Here is a 26771-nt window from a genome sequence, read left to right as displayed (position 1 = left end):
AAAAAAAATCTATATATAAAATATATTCACACAAACAAAAAACTGAGTTTTCTAGAAAATAAATTTTTAAAGCTTAAAAAAGAAAATTAGAAAAACATAACAAAAATAAAACTCAAATAATAAATTTAAGAAAAACATATCATATTTTTTTTGAATCTGGGTCATTTTTTAGATGTTACGTTGAAAATATTATAAATACACAAAACAGTTTTACTGTATAAATAAACACATCACATCATAATCTATTTTATAGTCAAAGTTTATAAGTAGAATTTTTTAGGGTAATGTAATATCCCCTGAAGATTAAAAATAGATCCGCTAGATGGCATCACTAGGAGGGGTACATTTAAAAGCATTTTCCGTTTCCGTATGACAGACTTTAAATCATCTTAAATACTAAAACAATATAACGTATATAGATTGAAATGTATTTTTTCCCCAAAGATCGTAAAAAAGCGGATATGTGTTGAAGATGATTTAAATTCTGTTATACAGAAACGTCATAGGCTTTTATATGATCCTCTCCCCCTAGTGTTGCCATCTAGCGGATCTTTTTTTAATTTTCAAAGGGAAAAGGCTAATTTATTCGAGATATAATCCTTTGAAAATTACAAATCAAACAAGGATAACAATAAATACTTACAGAACCGCAACTAGGGCGTGCAAATGCAGATACGCGCCATAGACGAAAGAAAATTTAAGGCGCAAAACAAAAACTATGTTTTGTACGTTAAACAAAAAGTCAGTAATTATATATATTAATGGAGCAAATATTATAAATGTCATAATTTGTAAAAAAAAATTTTAGAGGGAGTCCTCCGAATATAAATATACAAAAAATATTAATGAAATAAAAGTCGACATTGAATTAAATGGTAAATAAATAAAAAACTGTCCGGTTCACAGTTCAAAAAGATTAGGGAACAAAAACTTGCATTTTTTTAAGGTTGACGCAATCTAAATACTTTCCACAAGTGCTGTGTACTCTCGTTACGGCTCTGCACACTTAAGAATTTCAGTAATTAGAATTCATATTTCGATTTTTCATATTTGAAGTTTAGGGCGAAACTGGAAAAAAAAACTATTAACTATAACGACTTGCGTCTATTATGGCTAGTTTAGCTACCAAAATTTATAAAAATTGTGTATTTATTCTTAATTAATACTAAGGATAATAATTTGTGCATTTTTTAATGCTTTTTTAAGGATTAAGAGTTTGAACAAGATGCACTGTATGGCGTTCTACATACACAGATTCGTTAAACCTGATTCCACTTTCAAAAATTGTATTTTTAACGGAGTTATATAATTTTTTTCCTACAAAATAATTCCTGTTAGATATTCGTAAGGTATATTGCGAGCTACAGTCTCGACATCTGTGAGTGAATTATACAAGTTATCAGAAGTCTTAGTCGGTAATGTAGGTAAAAAGAAATGTTTATTGTCTATGTAATAAAATATTTATATTTATGTAAAAAAATTGTAAATCCAAACACGAAAAGTTAATTAAATTTTATCCAGTTAGTTCATTGCAGACGTCACAGAGTGCACCCGATCAAAATCGAATTTAAACGAAGTTTCTATATTTAAAAAAAAAAAGTACGTACTTAAAAAAAATTCCAGATTTTATATCTAAAAAAAATATAATTAAAATTTTCTTTTCAAATTTTATATCAAAAATTAATTATATTAATCCTTGATAATTTTCGATTTTTTATCTTTTTTGTTTCGTTAATAAACTAAATTAATTATTTATTAATAATTTGTATTATTTTCTCTCAAATTACAAATAAAATTTAAAAAATCATAAAAAAAAAAAAAAAAAAACAAAAACATTCAATCATTTTTTTAGTTTAATTAAAGCTTTTCGAGTCAAAAAAAAAAATTGCTAAAAATTAATATTCTTTCCATTCATACTGGGTGTACCATTATTTACACTTTTTCTGTATAAATAATTTTGTTGACTGACCTGAAGATTGACATGTGTGTATATTATTTTAAAAATTATACAGGGTGTCACGTTTTATATAGTTGATTTCTTAACTTATTCTATAACAGTTTTTGTGTTTTTCTACGAATATCCCCGTTCGTGAATATTATTCGACAAGCGATATTCCTCAAAAAAACCAAACAATTTAACGTGACACCTCCATATACATATATCACAATTGAATTCCAACAAGAAGGCACTCTTATAAAATTTGATCAAAAAATTTTTTGCGCAAACTACAAAATTCTTTTCGTTTTCTTATTGTCAAGAAGAGGCAGTGTTTTTCACAACATACGATAAAAATCGGCCATTCATTCGGTCAATTATATTGCGTGTTCAACCATAAAATGCTAGCAAGAAGTTGAAATGACATTCAATTAAAATATTGCAAACAGGGTGTCCTATAATTGACCATAAAACACTGAATTTTCTGCATAAGCTTATAATAACGAACGAAAAAGTCTTTACCAAATTTCGATCTGAGTCCTAATTTCCGATATATTGTTAATTGAAAAATTAAAAATCCAACAATAACGATTATCGATTAGCAATATATCGAAATAAGGCTTCAGATAAAAATTTGTTAAAGAGCTTTTTCGTTTACCTTGATAAGCTTATTCAGAAAATTCAGTGTTCTACGGTCAATTATAGAACATCCTGTATAAAATATTTTAATTGGTTGTCAATTCAATTTGTTTTAGAGGTTTTTTTCGTGTTTGAACATCTTTCCCCTGCAAAATAATATGTTCATACACGCAGTATAATTTTGTATTCTAACATTAATATTGTTTTTAGCACCTATTATCAATCAATGGAACTAAACAAAGCTTTCACTTAATATTTAAAAATTAATATAACGAAAATATATATTTATATACAGAGTGGACCATTTTATAATCTATTATGGCTCATACCTCGTTTTGTTGTTCACCAATCAAAAAATAACTTAAACAAAAGTTACAGAGTTTGATGGGGGGACATCATGTTTTCACATCAGGTTGGACCTCGTTCTCCGAGGTGCTTTACTAATCAATTTAGATCCTAAAAGGTAACAGATAGAAGAACACTTTAAAATAGAAAGTTGATCCTCATAAGAAAAACTAACAGTTGCAGAGAAACCCGAAGACTAGGTCCATTCTGATGTCAGAAAATGATGTCTCCCATTCATCTCTGCAACTATAAAACGAGCTGTTAGCCATTACAGATTAAAATGGTCCACCCTATATATTTACTTAGCTTGCAATTGTTAAATATATCAAAATGAACTAACAAATAATTGATTATACTCTTCAAATTTTTTTTTTTTTTTCATATCATTTTCATAAAATTTTCCTAATAAATATATTTTCATATTTTATTTTCTTTTCATTTTTTTATATATATTTATATTAAAAAATAATTAACTATTTACACATTTTTTAAATTTTTATACGAAGAAAAACTGTTATTATATAATAATAATAAAAAAAAAAAGAAAAACATTGTTATATAATATATATATAAATCATCTATATACTTTTTTTTCAAAAAAAATAACTAACATTCTTTTATCCAAAAATTATATTTCTGGTTCAATACTTGGATATATTTTATATGTATATATATATAAAGGTTTGTGTCTGTACTAAATTTATATAGTGTGATGTTAGTACTGGCTGCTAAATATTTTATTGAAAATATTTTAAAAATTATCATCACACTTAAAATTAGAATTTATTTTATTAGTTTTAATAATAATTTTAAAAAAAATTATTAATTCTATGTTTTTTTGTGAAAATTGTATTATTTAAATTAATAATATTTAATATTATTAAAAATATATTTGTTTTTAAATTTATGTATAGAGTGAGACCATTCATCTGAACCACTTTGTTTTTTATTTTAAGGCAATCTTTTTAAAAGAATATCGCCATCTATCATAACTATTTACCAAAGAGTTTAAGATAGAGAACAAAATCATCTTTTTTAAAAATTAGTTTGTATTCATTGTAAAAAAATAGGTCATCTTTAACTTTGGTGTAATTACCACAGAGATAACACCATAGAGCTGTATAGACATAAGAAACGTAATAAGAAAATTCTTATTCGCAGGGGGAGATGTAGAGACACATATTTTAGGCTATACGAGCTTTATCTGTCTTTCTCTACTGTGGTCAACCGTTTGGGCGGAGACTTTGCAGCTCTATGGTAATTACCCCTAATCGAATAAATGGAGAATTTATTTTCAAATAACTCTTAATTTTTCGAGTAAGCTGTGGAATAGTTCAACATAAAAGTTTTAGACCAAATTAAATATAAAGATCTCATTTGAAATACTTGAAAAATGGTCGTCGAATACCATATTTCCAGGTTTTCAAAAAGAGAAAATATTTTATACATAATTTAATCACTGCAATTTTTTTTGTTATTTCTTTCTTATTCTCTTTGATCCCTAGTGCATATAATTTTGCAATTATTTTTGTAAAATATTTTGCTTAAAGCCTGGATTTATCTAGATCCTCAAAAAATCAAACTATACATTTGGAGGATTTAAATAAAAGTTAGGAGTTTGTGGAAACACACATTCTTTTGGCATAAAACAATCATGTACAGTTTTCATATGATTTTTCATTTTATCAGGCCGTGAAAATTCTTTCTGACATACCGGACACGGGAATACTTTACGTTGATGGCCTTCATGATATAAAAATGCATGCCGTTGAAAACTATATTTATTTTTGAATGTCTTTTGTACATCAACCTTAGCACATTCTGTACATTGATAGATACCTTCACTCACTGATGCATACCGGAATAAATTTAAACCACGTACAGACATTTCGGTTAGCTGTTCAGCTGGATCTTGACTTGCTGATGTGGCCCGTCGTCTGTTACGTCTACGCACCGGTTGTCGTCCACTTGGTGCCGATAACTGTGTATTATTGTTGCCAACACCCGGTGTTGTTGTAATCATTGTGCCCCCACCACCAGGAGTCGCTGCTCCACTTGTAGATGCCATAGAAGTAACTATATTTAAATTGTTATTGTTGATGTTATCGGATTGTTGTTGTGAATTCTGTTGATTAATTAATATTTGATAGTGTGATAACGCTGATTCCAGGGATGCTGACGTCGCATGTTGTAAAAACAAATGATGTTGTTGCTGTTGCTGTTGTTGATGGTCATTTGGTTCACTTTTTATGATTTGTTTTTGGTTAAATTTATTATTTATCGCTGTGTTCATTATATTTCGTATAGATGGGGACTCTGTTAACAAATAAAAATACAAAAATGTACTCAAAAATCATTTCTATGGAAATCAAAAACAAAAATAATAAATCAGTAGTAGAATGTGGGAGAGTCGATCATTATAAATCTTTCCTGGTGACACTAAAATTCAATTTAATTTCCCTGAAGCCATAATTCCTTCATGGTTCCCGATTTTTTTAGAAAAATTGAGTAATTTTGGTCCAAGAAATACAAAAATCGGGATCATTTGACGATTTATCGAGTACTTTCTATCTAAACGCCCAAAAGATTAAATAAAGGTTCAATCATGATTAAACATTAATATTCTGGGATCCTCTAAATGTAAACTCAAGTTCGCGAGACAGGGAGCACGAGCTTCAGCCGCTATCTTGGAACACGTTTTATCAAATATCACGTGAATCATGTATCGTACGAAAATAATAATAAGGATCATTTTTGTAGATAATAACGCTATAAATAAAAATATATGCATTATACAAAAAAAAAAATTTCAAATAAAAGTTATAGAAAATGTTATTATCTATAAAAATGATTCCAACTATTATTATTGTACGATGCCCGGTTTATGAGATATTTAATAAAACGTGTTTTTCAAGATTCTGTCGTCCCGCCAACTGGGGTCTACATTCGGAGAATACCCCTGAACTTCCAACAAGAAAAAAATTTCTACAATAAATTGCATTATGCATCTAATTTCTATACTCTGGCTATTATGGTAAGGTACTTTTGACTTTTGCGATGTTGGCCTTTCGATGATTGAAACTTCATTTATACAATCCAGGAATCTTCGATGTTCCGAAATTTAAAACATAAAAAAAATTGACTTTAGTGTTATTAGGAAGGATTTATTAAAGTCGGCTTTTGGACCCAAATAAAAGGTCTTTTAGGAGTTTTAAAAATATTTTTTCGCAAGTAATAACTCATTAATAAGCTGGAACTAAAAACTTAAAATTCTACAAAAATATACTTTTACAAATTCATAATTCTGAGTTGTCTTAGATTGGGATGTGGAATCAGAACTTTATTTTAATTTGAAATGTTTCAAAAAACAAAACGAAGGTTGGGAAAAATAAAAAATTAATTCTTGTTTAAATAACGAGAAATATATATTGTTTCATACCTTTTATCCATAAGATCCTTTAATGTCCAAGTTTTAAAAAAAGAAACATGTATATTAGCAAATTTTGCAATTATTTTCGATTTAAAAAAACTAAGTTTTCTAAATTTCAACGAGATTTCTACCAAAATAATGGATCATTCTCAAAAAAAAACAACAAACACAAGGAATTTATTTTACCAACCAACAGAGCCAATATCAGCAAGCTATGAGACCTCGAATTACAAGAATTTGGTAATCCATTAAATTATTTTCGTACCAAAATGTTTTTGTAGAAATTTGTTTATTAAATTATAACATTTCGTTCTTATTTAAGACTTTCTCAGGCTGCTAGGTTGTAGGAAAGCAATTTGACGATGTTATTAGAATTTTACTTAGTCTTAACAATTTCAGAAATTGTCTCTCTAAGAAAATTCTTAGAAAGTTTTGTCTGAAAAAAAAATCAACTAGCCGATGTTACATCCTATCGTAATTCGTACATAAAAGGCTCATTGTTGCTGATACTTACTGTTCGGAAAAAAACAAGGATTACAATTAAGATGGTTCAACTCAAATGATTACCTAATTTTCTAAAACACAATAGATGCCTTGAAAATAAACTTTATTCTTTGGAAATTTAATAAACGAGCTCATAATTGACCAGAATATCAGGAAAAACATTTCTAAATTCTGAGCTTATTGCCATATTATTTTTAACCCTTGATAAGTTTTTACACACATAACTGATATTCCCATATATCACGTACTATATAATTTGAGCTCTCTCGGAACAGTGATTTTTACGAAAAAATGTTTCAAACAAAAGTTGTTTATTTTTTTATAAGGAATATTTTATACATTTAAACTTTTGTTCTATCTCTAACGATTTACAAGATGGGCCCTACGGATCCAAGAATTAATTGACCTGTTGCTCATTTACGAACTCGCCTCACTTTTTATGTCCTAAGCACGCTATACGAATTTCAGCTTGATATCTTTTTTCGTTTTTGAGTTATCATGTTGACAGACAGACAGCAACCGAAAATATGATTTTATGAACACCTATGGCAAAATTTTGTTCGTAGCATCAATATTTTTTAGCGTTACAAACTTGGGACTAAACTTAGTATTTGTTGTGTGCGTAGTCATGGTAGGGACAATAAAATCTATGCCAGCACTTCCAGTGAAAAATTTTGGCGTTAAAGGAGGCTGTTATGACTAATTTGCAATTCTTTACATGTAAATGTTATAGTGAATATCAAATTAAAATTATTGAAAAACACTAATTGATTAAACTTAAGAAAAATTGTGAAAATAAGAAATCAAATTGCACAAATATTATTTTTAAAATGTAAATTATCATAATTATTTATTTAAATTTGTTAGACAATAATATTAAATTTTCAATGTAAGTCATAAATGCAAACCATACAATTATATATGCATCCATACAATTCTATAATTGAAGTAGTGTATCGTTACCATGGAAACGCCTCCAATAAAACTCACACACGGTGCGAATACCTTGATATATTTCATATGTATACATGTACAAGCTTTGTCCCAATTTTATTGTCCGCAAGATACATGGCATAAAAAGGGTCAAATAAGCGCATAAATGTCGATAAAAAAACGTAGAAAGGTTTATCAACTAGAATCTTTCCTTTATATTTTGAATATTTTGATCAATCATGAGCTGGATTATCAAGCTTCCAAGCAATTTATTTTCTATCTCAAACTAAAAATAAATATCAACACACACAACAAAAATAAAAAAAATAAAAATTTATACTTTAATCAATTTAACTTTATTTTTAAATAATTAAAAAAAAAATAAAATAAAAAGTAAAATAAAAATAATAAAAATTGTATAATAATAATAATAATTAACTAAACAATAATTAAAATAATTAAATATATATATATTGATTTAAATAAATATCTACGATATATGTATTTATATATATATATATATTTATATTTATAATATAGACGATATTTGCAATAATTAAATCAAAAAAAATCACTACTATTGTTTTATTATTGATTATTGATTAATATTTTTAATATTTGATATTATCAATATTAATTCATCAATCAATATTTAGAAATTGTACCATAAATATATCAAAATAAATAATTGTTAAATAGTGTAAAAAATATCTATCTGTTTTTATTTTATTGATGTATCAATTGGGATTGGGCTAATAATCAATGATCGAAAATAATCAAAATTATGTGTTGCTGATCAGGACAACCAGGGTCGTACTAACCATTAGGTAGAGTAGGTAATTGCCCCGCATCGGCTAGAAGAAAATGACATTGCCTAGGGACCATGACACGGTTAATCCGACCCTGTGAACAACTATGTGCTGATAAGTTTTGTCGTTAACCTCCTAGTGTTAAGATTTAAAACTAATTAAAACGATGTCAGTTCAAAATGGATCAGTCTATTCTTCTTATATAAACATAGGAGTGCAAAACACTAACAAGGAGTACAACTTTTATAACGCCTTTTTACGGTACTATTGCTGAAATACGTCTTTCGAAATTTTAGTGTGGCTTAATTTATTTTGTTTAGTGTAAAAACTTTTGCCTGGATAAATTTCGTTAGTGGAGTTGTTAAAATAGACATGCAAAATAGACCGTGTCTTTTTTTGTTATATATAATGAGAAGGTTAGCAAATAAAAGGTTTTATTTTTAGAAGTCCACATCTTTGAGCTGTCAACACTCTTTTTTTTTTGATAACCGATTTGACAGCATGCTACCACCTTCTATCAATAAAGAGAGAAATTTGCCTGTATCACATTAACCTTTTTAGTCAAATATTATTTAACTCTTTTTTAACATTCATTTTTCCACTGCGTTATTTTTACGGGTCCGCATGGCCCGTAGCATTTGCTACCGTTGCTATTTGGCTAATTCCGCCACTGTTGGGGCACAATTCAGACCTAATTATTTGTTTCAATTTGGGTACAAAAATGTGTTTACATTGAAATGATTTTTGCCTACAAAAGCGGGTCCTGATTGTTTTCAAACGTAATGAGTGTTTTCGATCATTGAACATGAACATTAATCAATCAATCAAATCAATAATAACTACAAAATTAATACATTTAAAAAAAATGAGATTTGTTTTATTTCCACATTTTACCACTCTTAGAAATGTATAGAATTTAATTTTTAATAATTGAGTTGTGAGAAAACATGCTGAAAAATTGGTGAACATTCTTTTTAGAATAAAGAAAAAAGTTTAAGTACAAAAAACAATCGAATAAATTTTAAGTCGGGACTTTGGAAAATTAGTACTTCATACTTTCAATCAAGTATAAAAATTATATATATAATTTTGAAAATGTAAATGAAAAAATTGAGAAATAAGAGATCCGAGCTTCAAAAATCGATATTTTAAGCGACACAATTTTTCACTCATTTAATATTTACGAGACTGATTAATCTTGATCGAAACGTGGTCAAAATCATTCGAATTTGGCGCTTAATAATGCAATCTAAATTATTATTTTGCCAATTTGTGGATTTTTAATGTATGATGCATCCATTTTTTGCTCAAGCAAACCATGCGAATAATAATGCATATCAAAATTCACAAAATCATTCATTTTCATGCATTAATTTTAACAAAAATTGCAAACAGAGCTGCGTTCAGAAATTGAACTCGGACAAAACTTGAAACAAATTGAAAAAGGCAATCATTGTCATCACAGCTTAAGTTAAGGTTACTTAAATTATCCAAATATAAAATTAACAGTTTTTACGCAGAGGAGAGTCTCTTACTATTGTCGCCAACTAGCCGCCATACTTGTTGTTTACTCTTTTATTTCCCTATTTAAACGAGAGAGAGGAAAAAAATGACAGCAAGTTGGCGAAGCGCGGACTTGACAAAAACGTATTCTTTTTACCATGGCTAGGCCATTCAACTGTGCTCGCCTAAAACTCACCAGAGCGAAGTTGAGAAGGATGGTAAGACTCTTGACAGGGGACTGTCAATTGAAGTATTACCTTCATAACTTGAGAATCTCTGATGTTCCCACTTGAAGGGTGTGTATGGAGGCTGATAAAACCTCCATGCATGTTATTTACACAAGTTTGGGCCTGAAACCTGGGATCTATCAATTCTGGGAGAAATCTCATCTGTGGAAGCTGTGAGCTTTTTCTGTTGCGTCTGTCTTCATCGGCTTAAAATTGCATCCCTTACCCGGAGACGTCTAGCATTCAGGTGAAAGGTTGTTAAGAAGGGCACTGATAATTCCTTGATTTACGTGATGGGGACCCATTTGGGGATCTTTTGTTTTGAGGGACCACGTTGTTCACTCAAGTTAATTTCTGAACACAGCAAAAAAAAAACACTTCATTGAATATAGGAACGAAATTTCTATACATTTCTAAAAAAAAAAACTACCTTCATACTTTCTACTAATCTAAATTACATCGAGCTAAAAAAAAAAACGAAAAAACAGTAGTAAAAAAAATGTTTTAGTTACCTTGTCAAAAAAATTTTATCTTTTTTTTTTCAAACAAAAAATAAAAAACACAGATCATTTTGTTTTTCTTCCCCCACACACAGATAAATGTTTTCAATATTATTTTTTATTTAATTTTAAGAGTCCTCTTGTATTTTTTTTTTTGCACTTTGTACAATTTTTTTTTAGTTTTTTTAGTGTTATTTTTGTTTAGAGATAGTTATTGGAGATTTTTTTGTTTTGTTTTAAACTTACAAAATATATTGTACTTAAAAAAAAAGATTCAATCACAATTTTTAATAAATCTTTGATAATAACTATCTTGAGATCTTTATTTCTTTATTGTTTTTTATTTATTTATTTATTTGTTTATGCTATTTTAGTAGTATGTTCTATATCTTTGGATTTATATTGGCTCCAAAATAAATATATATGTTATCACAGATGTCCATACTAAATTAAGCACTAACTATCAGGATGCTAATTTTACATTTGACATTCTTTGTAGCCGTCGCTACCTTTCTACGTATTAAGTACACGATTCAAGGACAAAATAATTAATTTGCAATGCGATTTTCGAAGTTTCAATTCACAAAATCTAATTTTATATAACATTTCGATTTGCCAACCATCAAAATACGTAAAATAAGACGAAATGGGGCAACGACATTGTATAATTATCTTATTAGCAAACTAATTAGGCCGAAAAACTTATCCAGGGTAAACTAAATGCTAATATTTTGTATTTCGTGACAGAAAAATTATCTATTTTTTGCACATTAATTTGTTTTTACACTCTGACTCAAAGAATGAGTCTGTCTCTTTTCTGCCTGTCAGTAATGGCGTGATCATAGACATAGAAAATAGAGTACGTTCTCGACCTAGCTGTCAAATGAAGTTTTACAAAAAAAAAGAGGCACCGTGATGTTTATGTATCCAGGACCTCCAAAAGGTTAAAGACTACTCTGTCACTAACTGATACAAATTAGACAACAAAGTAGGAGTAGTCCAGTTTTCAATCATTAATTCGAGTATCAAGTTGTTTTGTCTACGGTCGGGTGTCAAAAATGGAGCAATAAACTCTTTCTCAAAATTATTGCTTTTTTAAAGCTATTTTTTCTATTAGAAATTCGTACAGTTTGAAGCCATACTACAACGCTTTAACGTTAGAAAGTAGAATTTTATAGACAAATAAATTTGATTTTTGTGTTTTTCATCAAAGAATTTCAGACGGTATCTCGAAAATTGTACTAATTATCCTAAATATTGATTTGTATCTAAATCGAAAACTAAATATTTTCTTTTTTCGGTTTCTGAATTTTCTGAAGTAATTAGGACCCAAAAATCACGAAAATTCATTTAATTTGACTATTAGACAGGTATTTTCTAAGAAATTTCTTGAAATCGCACCGAGAAGCGCTCCATCGTATGTGATTTTGAATGATATTTTAAAAATTAGACCTTCCTATCATCAAATGGACCTATTTTTTCTACTTTTTGGGCCAAAATTACATTATGTACTGTAACTGAAATTGAAAACAAAAAATTTTCTTAAGAAAAAATTAAAAAAAAAAAAAAAATTTTTTCTTTCGGAATTTGATAAAATTTGGTGTCATAGTAATTTTCACTCAAAATATAAAAAAATCCGATCTATTTGACGATTGGTCGAGCATTTTCTTTGCTTTATAAAGATTTTTTGATGATATGTCGAGAAAGAAAAGTTTAATTATCGATACTGAATTTTTTCCGTATTCAAGTCTTCTCTTCGCTTTTTTCGTCTTTAAAATTTGTATAAAATTGAAATAAAGATTTATTAAGCTAGCAATCTAGATTTAGTATGAACATTTGTGTTTGTAAGTTAAATTTAAAATAAATAATTATTCTTTTTTTCTTTAAAAAAAGAATTTTGATATTTTATATAAAATTCACTAAAAATCAAAAATATTCTTCGAATATTTTTCAACCTTACCTCTTTAGTCCAAGAATAAAGAGATAAAATTTTTTATTTTTGCACTTTCCAATTTCATTATTACAACAGTTTAGATACCATAAACAGTTATAAAACTCGATAATTTTTCGAACTTAAACAACTGCTTCTGTAACCCAACATAAATTTCTCTTGTTTTAACTTTATGCGCACTAATTAAAAAAAAATAAGTACATAAATTTTAAATAATTCGTTGTGGAAAAAATTAAAAAAAAAAAACAAAGAATTCGTTTAATACACCCCGAAAATATTTAAGTCAGAGAAAAAATCACACATATTCACACGGTCATTCAACCTACACCCCCCTTAGAAAAAAATGAGCAAATCAAAATTTCGAATTAATTCTAGAAATAAACTAAAATATTAATAAATATAAGTACAATTAGGACAAAAAAATATTTGCAGCGTCAAAAAAATGCATACTATTTGAGAGGGTTTTTTTTTCTGTGTCACACATTTTAAAAATCAGTTCAGTATGCATTTCTCTCCTTTTTTTTTAATTTTGTTGTAATACTGAAAATAAGGATAGTGTTATTATGTTTCTCTCTCTTTCTTTTAAGTAATCGAATATATTCCATTTAATGGAAGTACGTTACCTCATTGTAGAAATTGTTTACGTCATTAAATGTTGTAACAAGTCATAATACACATGACATAAAATTTGACGTCATACTTATGTCATACTAGCTTTCATTTTTATTAATTCATTAAGTGAATCATTAAATCATTTAAAGAATCATTGATTTATTTAGAACTTTTCTTGTTGGAGGAATTCTAGTTTGGGAAGTTTTCAATTTTTACCATAAGTTTCATGGAATTTCACGTCGAAAGCAAAAAAATGGCATTTATCAAGCATATATAGAGAAAAAAGATAGTTTTGGGGGTGTTTTTCCATTTTCGGATGAATATAAGTAAATAAATAAATATTCCCATCATTTTAGCATGAATATAAGTAAAAAGGGTAGTTTTACGGACATTTCCCCCCAATTTCACGCTCTTCAAGTTTTATTTACATGACAAAAAGTATTCTATATCCTTTCCCAAGCTTCTTTCTATATCCAAACCGAAAATCATCAAAATAGTTCAGCGGTTTAAACGTGAAACTGTAACTAACAGACAGACAGACAAACAAAGTTAATTTCACATTTATATTAGTTAATTCACGTAAAATTTATCAGTTCTCCCGTTTTCAAACTGACTTCTGTACCCAGTATGTCATGGGTTTGATTCCTATCAGCACTCTGCCAATGGTGTGAAATTATGATTTATAAAATATTATATATACAATTTTCAAAATCAATTGATTCTTTGTGACGTAACAACACATTAAATGGAACATACTTTTATACAATATTAAACAAAAATAATCCTTTTAAAAAGGTACCACAATAATTACATAATTTTTTTTTTATATAACTAAACCTATAAAATATAATATTTATGTAATGAGGTTATGTCGCAATTTTAATTGACATAAAGAGAAGTTCTTTGAACAAAGTATCCCCAGATGTTTATGCTAAACTTCGATCAATGACTGAAATAATGTGTTTCTCATTTTATAACTTGTAATTACTTACATGGGGGATCTCAAGCAGTGGCGGATTTAAGACCCAGGGCGACAACAATTGATTTTTATTTAAAAAAAAAGGAGCTTTCGATGCGTTGTCCTAGGGCGCCATCACCATTAAATCCGACACTAACTTCGAGTTAAAATGAATAACTCCCTTAAGTTTCATAAATAAAGCTTTTTACAGCGAGTTACCAATATAAAAGTTTTATTTACAATCAAATTTTCACACCATTTCCCAACATTTTTGAAAGAATTCATTTTTCACGCGTAATTAAAGATATAAAATGTAGAGTTAAAAATCGCAAACGGATAAAACTGTAGGATTTTTTTATAGGCTTTCTTTTGGTCACTTGTTAAGTTCAGTCTCCTATTTTATAGTGTATATTGAATTATTCTATCCGATGCAATTTAGCGATCTAAAATTTAGTTTAAACATCTGTGTGATAAAAATTATAAACGAGGAAAATTGAGGCATTTCTTTTAAATTGAACTAAAAACTAATAGTTTGAAAGATTAATTAATTGTAATAAAATTAATTATTTTGTTTCTTTAAATAGTATTTTAAAAAATTTGATCTACATAATAGGGTTTTTATTTCTCAGGCGTCCATTTTTTGTTTTTTTTTTTGTTTAAGTTTTACAATTAATTATTTTTATTATTTTTTTAAATAAATATTTTTTAACGATAAATATATTAAATAAATTCCATCCATTATCACTACAATAATTAATATAAAAATTTTTTTTTTTTTTTATTTAACTAATGAGAAGGCATTTTTTTTTTTAAATTTGGAACTGATAACGTTATTTTTTTTTTTTTTTTAAATTTATTTCTTTTCTATTCAGTTCAATAATTAAACAAAAAATATTTTTTTCGTGGTGTTAAAACACGGTTTAACAATTATTACGAACATTTTTCGATACGTTCTGATATTTCCCAACGATTTTCAGAGTATTGTGGATTGCTTAGGCACTAATTTTGAAATTATTTCTATATAATTCGTTGTCATAATTTTAAAAAAAAAATCTATAATCCACGTTCTCTTGAGTTCCTGTTTCATAAATTTTGATAAAAAATATTTTTTTTGTGTATATATAAAAAAATATGATAAGTCATGTAAAAATTTGTTTGTGCAATAATAAGGCCACTTTTTACTTAGTATAAATATTTTTGGGTAGTTCTACGCTTTCTGTTGACCCTCAGATACAAATATTTTTCAATCTCTCGATTTGATTTCGAATTTGTATCGACCCGACAACTTAATCTGATTTGCATTATAAGTGAGAAATTTGTAAAAATTGTATTGATCGTAGAATCAACTCAGAAATTGTAGAATACTCTTTTCTAAAAAGGCATTTAAATAAATTCGATTTGTTTTTTATAAAATTCTAGTCCTTTGTATATAAAAAAAAGTACGATTTAAGGATATAAAATTTCACACATTTAAGGCACTTTTGTTTTAAGTTTTGTTTTTAGGAAGTGGTCTCTAATTGAACCAAAAAAATATATTCAGGAAATGAAACTTCTTTTAAAAATTAACTTACATTTTTCTAAAGAGTAGAAAGATAGAGAGGAAATTATTGTACAATTTTTCTATAGCTTCATATCTGCTTAAAATAGCATCTCTTACCCGGAAACGTCTCGCCTTCGAGTGGCGGGTAGCTCTCAAGGAGGACACACAGGAACACTCGATCTAGATGGTAAGGACCCATTTGCAGTACCTGAACAGGTTTTACGATCTTAAATTTTTTTCATCATTTTCATTTCATCTCTATCTTACATCTCTTTGGTTAACTGTAAATAAATTCATGTTACCCTAAAGAAGTTTCACTTAAATTAAGTAAAATAAAATAAATAAATTTGAAATAAACATTTTGTTTTTTTTTTTTAAGAATTAAATTGTCTATGAATAATTTTTAGATGTGCCATCATATTATCCTTTCTCGTAAATTCCTTAAAACAAACAGGACATGAGAAAACACGTATATCACTTTTATGTGACGTCATATAATGTCTACAAAAATTACTAATATGTGTATAAATTCGATCACATAATTTACAACGAAATAAATTATCGCTTTCTCTTATACAAAAGTCACGTGCGGATTTATCCGGATCATCAACAATTTTCTTTGTATTATTCTTACTTAAACGACCGTTATTATTATTATTATTATTTGTACTTCGATCATCACCAACAGAAGTACCGCTGCTTCCTAGTGTTCCACCACCACCAAGCGGACCTAGAGCCCCGCTTGAATTCTCATCTATCGATAAATATGGTGTAAAAATATCACAATCGTAATTAATATTATCAAAATATTGTAATTTTTTATTTTTTAATGGAGGTTTTAACGATAGTTTGTTGTTTATTTGTATCGGTGTTGATGTTTCCATCATATATGTTTCTAATATCGATTTCGGATCAAATTTTAATTCTAACGCTTCATTTACACGATTTGTTGTTGTCGCATCGATTGCTTGATCATTATTGTCGACTACTTTGATACGATGATGTTGCTGTTGCTGATGTTCCGCGGCCGGATGTCGTGGAGATTGTTTGGCTCGATGATGTTGTTGTTCATCTTCGTATTGAGATGGTAGATTGTATTCTTGATGTAACGATGCATTAAAATCTATGCAGTGAATTTTTCTTGATCGCGCTCCTGTATTTTTATTAGAATTCGTTCCACCACTCAGATGTGAGGGCGTGTCTTCAATATCTAAAATATTAATTAAGGTTAATTGATTAATCATCGTACAGGGTGTGACTTAAAAATAATCGTAAAAATTTAAGAAATATAAAAGAGTGACCCGACTAAAAAAGTTTAAGTTTGCAACAGTCATCCCATTCTACGCATTAAGTACACGATTTAACGACTAAATTATTGATTTCAAAAGTCTTTTACGTGGGGTTTCTTCAATTAAGTAATTATTACTTTCTAAAAACTAGAAGCATGGGTATTCGTACTCAGAATTTTGTGTCTCCTGACAAATTGGGTCAAAAAGTGCAATTTTTGACGAGCTGTGAAAAGTATGCGGACTCATTGGCACGAGAGGGGTAGTGTCAAACGCCTTTTTCTCCTGTACCTCTCATTCCCATTGGAATATGCTCCGTAAATTACGGAATCTAGGAATGGCTACCACAGCTACAGCTAAGCCATCCGTGTATAAAAACAGCTAGAACATTAGAGAGTCCTAACCTGAAACTTTTGTGGGACTCTTGACAGGGAACTGTCCGACTGTCAGTGGAATTACTACCTTTCTAACATGACGATCTCTGATGATACCACTTGTAGGGCATGTATGGATTACGATGAAACCTCCATACATGTTATTTGCACAAACAGAATCCTGCAGATTAATCTGCTTAAAATGGCCTTTCTTACCTGGAAATGTCTCGCCTTAGGATGTCAGGTTGTTCTCAAGGAGGGCAAAGAATACATGTTTTTATAGGTGCTAGAGATCCATTTTTTTTAAATTTATTTATAATTCATAAATTAGGACACAAAATAGCGAAGATTTCGAATACTCAAACTTTTAGTTCACTAACACCAACGTAAATTATATTCATGGGTGTAACTAGGTGGGTCAAATCCTTGAGAAAAAACACTCAATTGTTCCAACATTATTCGTTCATCGACCGAGGTTTACACCCATAATTATATTTTACCAAAAACAAAAAAAGGGAAAAGCTATAGGGACTAAGCCTGTTTTGTATTTTTTTAATTGCTTCTTCGTGCAAATTTGTATATTAATATTATTTTTTAAATATTTTATTAAAACTTGTAAAATTTGTTTTATTTTAAAAGTACGCGATACGGCGGGCTCATTCCCTATATTATTGCTCTTCCCCAGTTCAAAAATACAATTAAACAGAAAAACTCACCTTAAATGTGACTTTATTTAAAGAATTAAGAATTTTTTTTTGTTCACACTTCATTATTCGAAGCACTCAACAATTTTTTAAAAATTATTTAAAATGTTGTTTTTAATAATTTTTGTTTAAATTTTTTTTGTTAACACAAATTAAATCCCTTTTAGCTTTTCCCTTCATTTAATTTTTAAACAACTATTCACTAATTAGTTAATTAAAACATTATCTCCTCTCTAATAGTTCACCTCTCCATACTTTTTCACTGATTACAAGTATTTATTTTTTTTTAAATATTTACAATTTAAAAATAAAAATTATGGGCAAATTATGGATGATAACAAGGTATTAAAGCATTTACAAATATTCAAAAATTTTGACGAACTTTAAAACAGAATAAAAGCAAAAAATATTTTAAGATTTTTAAGAAATTCGCTTATAATGACATGACGATGAATATGGTATGATGTATATTACGATTTCACAAAATGTTAGTTTTTTAAAGCAAATGTGAAATTTCCTTTCGAGATCATTATAAACGAATTTCATTGCAGAAAAATTACCACCAAAGATAGAGATAAAATTGACACACAAATTTTGATCTGAACTTCTTAAAATTTTAAAAGCTAAAAAAATATTGTAAGCCTATTCTATATTCTCGAAAAGAAGGGGAGTTTGGCCCTAATAGAGTACTAAAGGGTGTAGCGTCTGTTTACACTCATTACAGAAAGAGTAGAATCCGTTTTAATCGACAGACATTCCAAAAAATGTAGCTCACATCGACTACATTTTCGTAATGCCAGTGGGGGGAGGAAGTGTAACCTAGTCCGCAACGCTAAATATGTCGATTCGTCTCACCAAGAAAGTGATTTCAGAAAGGCTGGAAATTTGCTGACATGAAGAATTAAGTCTAAAAATCACAAAAATGATATTGTCCTCAATTTAAAATTATAATTTTTCTAATTTCGAACTATTTCCTAATGAGTCAGAATCTATACATTTAGCGTTGCAGATTAGTTAAACCCACTCGAACACACTACAATTTTTTTGGAATATCTGTCGATTAAAACTTTCCGGAATCAGTTCAAACTTGAGACAGTCGCTATATCTTTTTCACTTTATGGCATCAGGACGTAGTGTTGGCAAGTATCTATGAAATTTTCAGTCTTTCTGAAATGACTCATTAAAACTACGTTTTGCTGTAGACCTAAAAGGTTACAAATCAGGTCTTTATCTCAAGAACTCACAACATATAAATCGGTTTATTCACGAATATGATTTAATCTGAGTTCGATTTAACTTTATCTTACTACTTTGCCTTTAAAAAAAGAACTGTTAACTCTGTGCCTTATTTAAAATATAAAAGTATGGCTCAAAATTTACGATTTTAATTTATTTTTTTCATTTTTAAACGATTTAAATATGGGAGTTTGTTGTAAATCTGTTTAGCAAAGACAATAGAAATTAGTTGGAAATGAACTTCCTTGTCCCAATTCCTACCAAAAAACTAATTTGAGAGGAAATCATAACTGGTGTGTACAAGCGCTTAAGTCTCACAACTTTAAAGTGGCCTTTAAGTTTTAGTATCGAGTCTCGTTGCAATTTCCATTTGATACGGGTTTTATTCAATTTTCATTAAACTTTATTTATTTTAATATCAAGAAGTTTTTAAATAAGAGTTTTTTGGTATTTTTCTCGAGCTTCTCAAAAGCTGATCCTGATGAAGTTTTTATAAAAGAACAAAGAGCCACTTTTTTAAATAGGTCAATGTTTCGGCATAGTTTGGTTCTAATTCCTTTAATTTATCATTTAAAACAGATAAATAAGGTTCGAGGTGGTTTATCTACGTTTTAATAATTACAATAATTTTTAAACAAACTTACCCGAATGATATTCTTCATTATTGCTATAATTATCTTGTTCCCTGGATGTGCCGACCATTGGTTGATCTTGTACCTGCGTCTCCTCCTTGACAATACTACTATCACCTAATGGATCCTCAGCATCAGCATCATCACCTTCTGCGTCCGTTTCACTCCTCATCTCGTTACCAGAACCTTGAAAACCATCCACATTCATTTTAACTTCCAATAATTCCGGAGTTCCCCGAAGTATCGGAGAATCTCCATCATCATCACCGTCTAAAGAGGGCGTACCGTTTGAACTACCGGAGAATTTCCTAGGCCGTCCTCGCTTACGTTTAGGTTGCGCCAGCGCATTACCTAACAATGGTGACATGGCTTGTGAACCCATCGAACCAACTGCACCCATATTGCCACTCATATTCCCACTGGTGGATAGACCCGCCGAAGGTCGTTTCGATGGTAACGACCTTTGATGATAACTATTTGAATTAACATTACCCCCACTACCTAATAACGACGATGTAATACTCGGTAGATCACATTTATCCTCATTGACTTCTGTTAACCCTTTGATTCGGAGGCTTTCAGCAACTCGTAAGAATGCTGTAAGACGATCTTGATCAACACTAACTTCCCCCCGATACATAAAGTCTAATAAACTTCGCATATCAATGTACGGTACATCTTTTAATATCACAATAGGATGTTTATCCGGATGACTAACAAATAATGCCTGAAAATATGGACTACACGCGGACAAGACCATTTTATGGGCACGTAATAATTGACCCTCAACTGCCAACGTGACATCAACAAAACTTTCATCCTGTAATAGTTGATCAAATACTGATAATAAATTTGATTGGTGATTGTTCCACCGTAAACAAAACCGTTGTGATGATGACATTATGGGTGCACTATTATTTGAACCACTCTGCTGTTGTTGAGGTTGTACTACTGGCATATTATTTGAACCATGAGTTTGTTGTTGGGAATTATATCGATGATACCTCGATTGTGCATCGATCGACATTGCCAAAACAACGCAACTATGCAATGATACACTGCGTCGCCGCCGTGGCCGTGCTTCTTAATTTCCTTTTTCCGTTATATAAAATTGTATTTATATAATATTTGAGTTTTAATTTGACTAATTAATTGATATTTTTGTTATATTCAAAACCAAAGACCTGAAATAAAACAGAAAAACAAAATTAGAAATTACGCTGGTAGCCTTAGGCATCAAATGTGCCGTTATATGGATTATAACGGAAATTTATGTTATACATTATTATAAAAAAATATACTCTTTGGCCGTCCTTTTTATATAGAAAGGTCAATGCATACCTCCTCTCAACCCGAGAGTCCCCGGAAATAAATGAGATTTAAGCTAACAATCATAAAAGAGATAATCGAATATTAAGACATACTAGAAAATTCTCAATGCTCATCAAAATAGTCAAAAAATCGTTGGAAGATCTAGGAAGAGTCGAAAAGATGATTTGGAGGAAAATCTAAGAATAATAAGGGTCATGGAATGTAGGAGAGATGCGAGTGAAAAACTCGAAAAAAGAATAAGTGCAAAAAATGGGACATGTAAAAAAAATTTTTAATGGTCATCCAGGAAACGAAAGAATCCTGAAGAATATATAGTATAAGAGCTAACCATGAAAAAGTTGATTTCAGGAAGACAGGATTTTGGATATATTTTGTGTTTGAAATTAGACTGGAATGAAGTATGCCATCTGAAAATAAACTCTCCAAAACGTTGCCAGCTTACGTACCAATAGGAAAGAGTCGATAAGTTTGTTTAGGTCCACATTTGGTTAATGGTCCACATTATTTACAACGCAGTTTATATATAACAATTTCTAAGAGTTTGATGTCATTTCCAAGTTTGCCAAGCCAAGTGTCGCATGGATTTAGTCTATTCTCTAAGAGTATGATGTTATTTGGAAGTTTTCCATGTCTCGTAAGGTTGGAATTAAAGTTTATATTGGTGTCTGATAAATAAAGCACCATAAATTGATCTGATTAAACAGTTGAGCTTATTTAGCTACATCAATCTTAAGCTCTTTATTAGATAAAAATAATGGAATGCGATCAGAAGACAGTACCGACAAAGCTATCCAATTCGACTTCGTAGCCGAATCATGGTCAAAATTACAATTTTTGATCTAATTCTTAGAAAAATAAGTGTGTAAATTTTTTTCATCTTGCTTTAGTGTTTTTCTTAACATCGAAACTAAAAAAAGCATATCCCAATGAAAGGCATTGTGATAAGCCTCATCGGCATTTATATGTAGTCATAATATTTCTAACTTTCCAGATTTTCCATTAAAAAAACCAGTGTTTTGCCTACATTTTCTGCCGTAAAGAAGACGTAATCTAATTTTTTAACTCTGTACCCGTGGCTAAAAACAATAACAAAACTTCGTAGAAAAGTGGTGAAATAATCAAAATATTTTGCTCAAAGTAGTATTAGGAGAACATGTTTAAAAATAGTTTACTTAATAGTTTTGAAATATATATGTTGTTACTTCTTAATAATGTCTTCAATATCAGGAGAACATCTATAAAAACTGTTGCATTCGAAACATGTTTGCCTAATACACTTATTAACATTTTTTATATCGCGAGTCTATTTTTCGTCAGAAGACAGCATGATATAATCTTGAAAATGAGGGTTAAATCATGGAATTTGGTAAAGAAGGGAGATATTAAGTATGGTCAGAAAAAAACATGCTGGAGAAATAATATATAAGGACTAAATTTGTCTGTTTTAACCCCCGAACCAAAAAAGGGGTGTTATAAGTTTGATCGCTATGTGTGTGCGTCTGTCTGTCTGTCTATAGCATCGTAGTGCCTAAACGGATGAACCGATTTTGATTTTTTTTGTGTCGTTTGAAAGATAATTTAATGAAGAGTGTTCTTAGTAATGTTTCAAGTGTGAGTTGAGAGTACCCGAACAATTAAAAAATAAGCCATGATCCTCAAAATCGATTCAGTTTGAGGAAGGCTCTAAGAAAAAACGTAATTTAATGGAGAGTGTTCTTAGATATGTTTCAAGTGCGAGTTTAGTGTTCCGTACCGGAAGTTTGTCAAAGTTTTTTTTTTAAATTTAGTAAATTTCACTTGTCTATTTCTAAAAAACGAAATTGAAAGACCCAAAAAATATTGTTTGGTCACCTTACAACTAGATTAAATCATATTATGCCACCATTATTTCAAAAATTTCAAGGTTTTATTCTTCAATGTCCAAGTTAAGATTAAATTTCTACTAAAGAAAAGCTTCGATTGTCTAAGAGAAAACGCATCAGAAATTTAATATAGCCGAAGGACGGATATCCCAACAAAAATAACTTTCTTTTGATCAAACTCGGAAGCGGAGGGTAAACTTCTATGGATTCTTAATTTGACACTATCGACACATCGAGAAAAAAATTCGGAAAATATCAAGAATATATTTAGGTTTCGAATTTACTTTTCCTCATTGAAATAAGCAAGACAGGATGAAAACCTACTTTGAAGTACTTTTTAGAAATAGTAATTACATCCTAAAGCTAGGTTATGTTTAAAAAACAAAATTTAATTTTATAGTTAGAAAACAAAGTTTGGTAAAGTTTAAAGGGCAAAAGGAAATAATCGATTAACAATACAATGAAATCCTTTAAAGCGAAACGATTTTTAAAAAGGGGTAAAATAAATAATGAATAAATTATAAATATATAAAAAAATAAAAATAATTTAAGGAAGCATTAGGGAGGAAGTTTTCTGAATCATGAATCATACAGGTGTTTTTATATTTTTGTCGCATATTTACACAATGGCTGGTTGTTGGCTCCTTTAAAACTTTAGTTACATCACCACAATTGAAAACTTCACATGAATACACTGTACCCCCCTGTAATATGATGATCACACACAGCGCCTATTATTTAAAATAGAACCTCCCTGTACTATATAAAAACGATCTATTCAAGGGTCAATATTTAAATGCCATTGCAAAAAATAATGCAGGTAAAAAAAATCTCAAAATAGTTTTTAAAAGACAACCCCCTTGAAAAATGTAATGGACACAGCCCTTCCGCCATTTTTATAAATATGTTATCACACACTGAAAACACACCCCGCCTACATTTGCACAAACTAAATCGGTGTGTTTAGGACAACTTAAATGTATATGTGTGGCTCTTCTAAATTCTGCTTTTACGCAACCCTTTTTCCGCAAGCACTCACAATTAAAAAAAAAAAACTGATAACAAACTATTTAAAAAAAAAAACATAGGGGTATGATTATTGATTAAATTTATTTTTTTTTTCTAGTTTAAATGCAAGGGTAATGAACTTGTCGACCCTATTTTTAATGCGTATATCTATTTTGATTATTAAAAAAAAAAAGAAGAATATCACTCTAAATCACTTCACTAAATTTTGAGTATTACCTCAACATTTTTCATAATTTTCCTAAACTATTACACAACACTTTTTCTCACATGAAAAACTTCGAAGGGTGTGTTGGTTGATGTCTTAAATTCTTGGAATATAACGAAAAATATATATTTTTTTTAAAAAAAACTTCGGAGTGCACTTTTCATGAAGTCGCCATGTCAGCAAATGTGTATATAGTGTGTGTTATGTATGTATGTGTGTATCTATCTCACTCGTACATATTCGGGTATCATGTTCGTTTTAGTTGTCGGATGTATTATAAGCAAACCAAGGGGGAGTTTCACTCGTAACTTCGTCGGGGTGATGGATGTATGTATGATGATATGAGGCCGATAGGGGGGAAATCATCGGACAATTGCGGGTATGTATTTATAATACCGGTAAATTTAATAATAAATTCAAACAAAAATAATATCTATCTAGTTAATTGTAGAGTTAGTGTTGTTTTTTTTTTACCCCCATCTCATCAGATTCAATCATCGCGTATATCCGCATTTGAATTGTAACAACAAACACAAAACGGATAAAATATTAAATACTTAGGGAGTGTTTACCAACATTTATCATCGAATAATAAAGTTTAGTTTACATTATTGATAGATTAATTTTGTTTGATACATAAAGACATGTTTACATTGGTCCTTTTAATAAATTAGTTAATTTTTATTATGTACCTTACAAGGTGTCACAAAATTATGTTCGATTACACAAGGTTCAAAAGTAGGCATATTTAACATTGGTCTTATAGGAAAACCAAGGTGGAAATTGAAAAAAAAAAAAACTATTTAAATTTAAGTTTAAATACCTTAATAAATTATTGAAAAAAAAAAAAACCGTTGTGCCCGACTAATTAAGAATGCATGACTACGGTAGTGGAGTCACAAATTTAAAAAAATATATATTTTCAATTTTAATGGTGAACTATGTTATAACTTGACAATATAAGACGAAAAGTAAGAATACAATTTTGATATCTAATTTTAATTATTTAGCTTTCGATATTTCGAAAACAAAGGCAGATATCGAAAATTTTTATTCCTATTTTTCGTCTACATTCACGAAGTTGAAAATAAGGTACATATAATTTCAACTACAAGTCTAAACTTGCCTTGACGCTCGTATTACCTGAAGTTAAAATTATTCTCTACTACAAGTGGGCTTCAACTAGGAATAAGTAAACTGAACTTTTATAACTTTTTGTTATAAGTTTGTTAACGAAAATTTCATACAAAACTTTCGCTTAGGAAAAAGAAAAAGTTCTTTTTGGAATCGAAACATCGAACAACCGAAGCTTCTTCTTCGATGTTATCCTGTGGAGCTTTAATAGGATTTAAATCTATCTAGATTCTCCTAGATTCAGAAAATTGACTGTATCGAATGGGAATTATGAGTAAAATTTCTCCTCAACCTCAAATGAAGAATTTTCACTGCACAAACAGAAAAGCGAAGTTGGTTTTTTAAAATCTTTAGAAGTACGTAAAAATATGAACGTTTAAAACTCCTAATTAAACAAACAGGAAGCTACTTAAAAAGTGACGTCATTGCTCAGTATCGGCATAGAGATTACAATCTGTTTTGCAAGAAAGAGACGGGCCAAAAACTTCGAATGCTTTAAAACTTTTTCGGTTTTTAATCAATAATAATTGTGGAAAATTTAATATATAACTTTCATATGAATCTTTTCAAAAATGGAATCTGTTTTTTAAATCCTTCATTCTTAATAAGCCAAGAAAAAATATCATATTATGATTACGGAAGTCAACAAATGAACCCACAAGAAAATATATTATGACTACGGAAGTCAACAAATGAACCCACAAGAACTTGTCCTAGACATAAAAAGATACTCTACCGGTTGAAACTGATTCAAAACTAAGAAGGCGCATGGTTTACTTCTGAAATTAATCTCCAAAAAGTTGTTAATATTAAACGCAACTTTTACTATTTCCCGAATCTATACTTGGAAAAAGAAGAAATATCGAAGTACTGAACATATATACGCTTCTTCTTTCAAACGTTTATAATTTTATTAGAACTTCATGTCAACTTTCTCCATGAAAAAGAGTGAATTAATTAGACTGAACATCTTCCGTTTTTATAATGGCAGAAAATAATTTTTTTGTCAATAAAGCTATTTAATTGCTTTATTTTTCGTGCAAATTATACGACCCTCATAATTTCCCAACACCCTGTATAACAGTGATAT

At 29.2% G+C, this 26771-nt stretch overlaps 1 protein-coding gene across 2 annotated transcripts; it reads right to left on the bottom strand.

Annotated features, from left to right (window-relative positions):
- Positions 1-3998: 3998 nt before the first annotated feature.
- On the bottom strand, positions 3999-23998 carry LOC123291755 (protein tramtrack, alpha isoform-like). Of its 2 annotated transcripts, none has more exons than XM_044872162.1 (3): positions 23937-23998; positions 20132-21303; positions 3999-5236 (listed from the first exon to the last, which is right to left on the bottom strand). In XM_044872162.1, the coding sequence occupies exons 2-3, from the start codon at positions 21144-21146 to the stop codon at positions 4503-4505; spliced, it is 1749 nt and encodes a 582-aa protein (XP_044728097.1). In that variant the 5' UTR covers positions 21147-21303; positions 23937-23998; the 3' UTR covers positions 3999-4502. The 2 variants fall into 2 exon arrangements, with proteins under 2 accessions (XP_044728097.1, XP_044728096.1); XM_044872161.1 differs by lacking the exon at positions 3999-5236 and adding an exon at positions 15970-17097.
- Positions 23999-26771: the final 2773 nt, after the last annotated feature.

This window comes from Chrysoperla carnea, chromosome 2, assembly GCF_905475395.1.
Source record: "Chrysoperla carnea chromosome 2, inChrCarn1.1, whole genome shotgun sequence".
Taxonomy (NCBI): domain Eukaryota; kingdom Metazoa; phylum Arthropoda; class Insecta; order Neuroptera; family Chrysopidae; genus Chrysoperla; species Chrysoperla carnea.
This window is presented reverse-complemented; position numbering and strand designations above follow the sequence as displayed.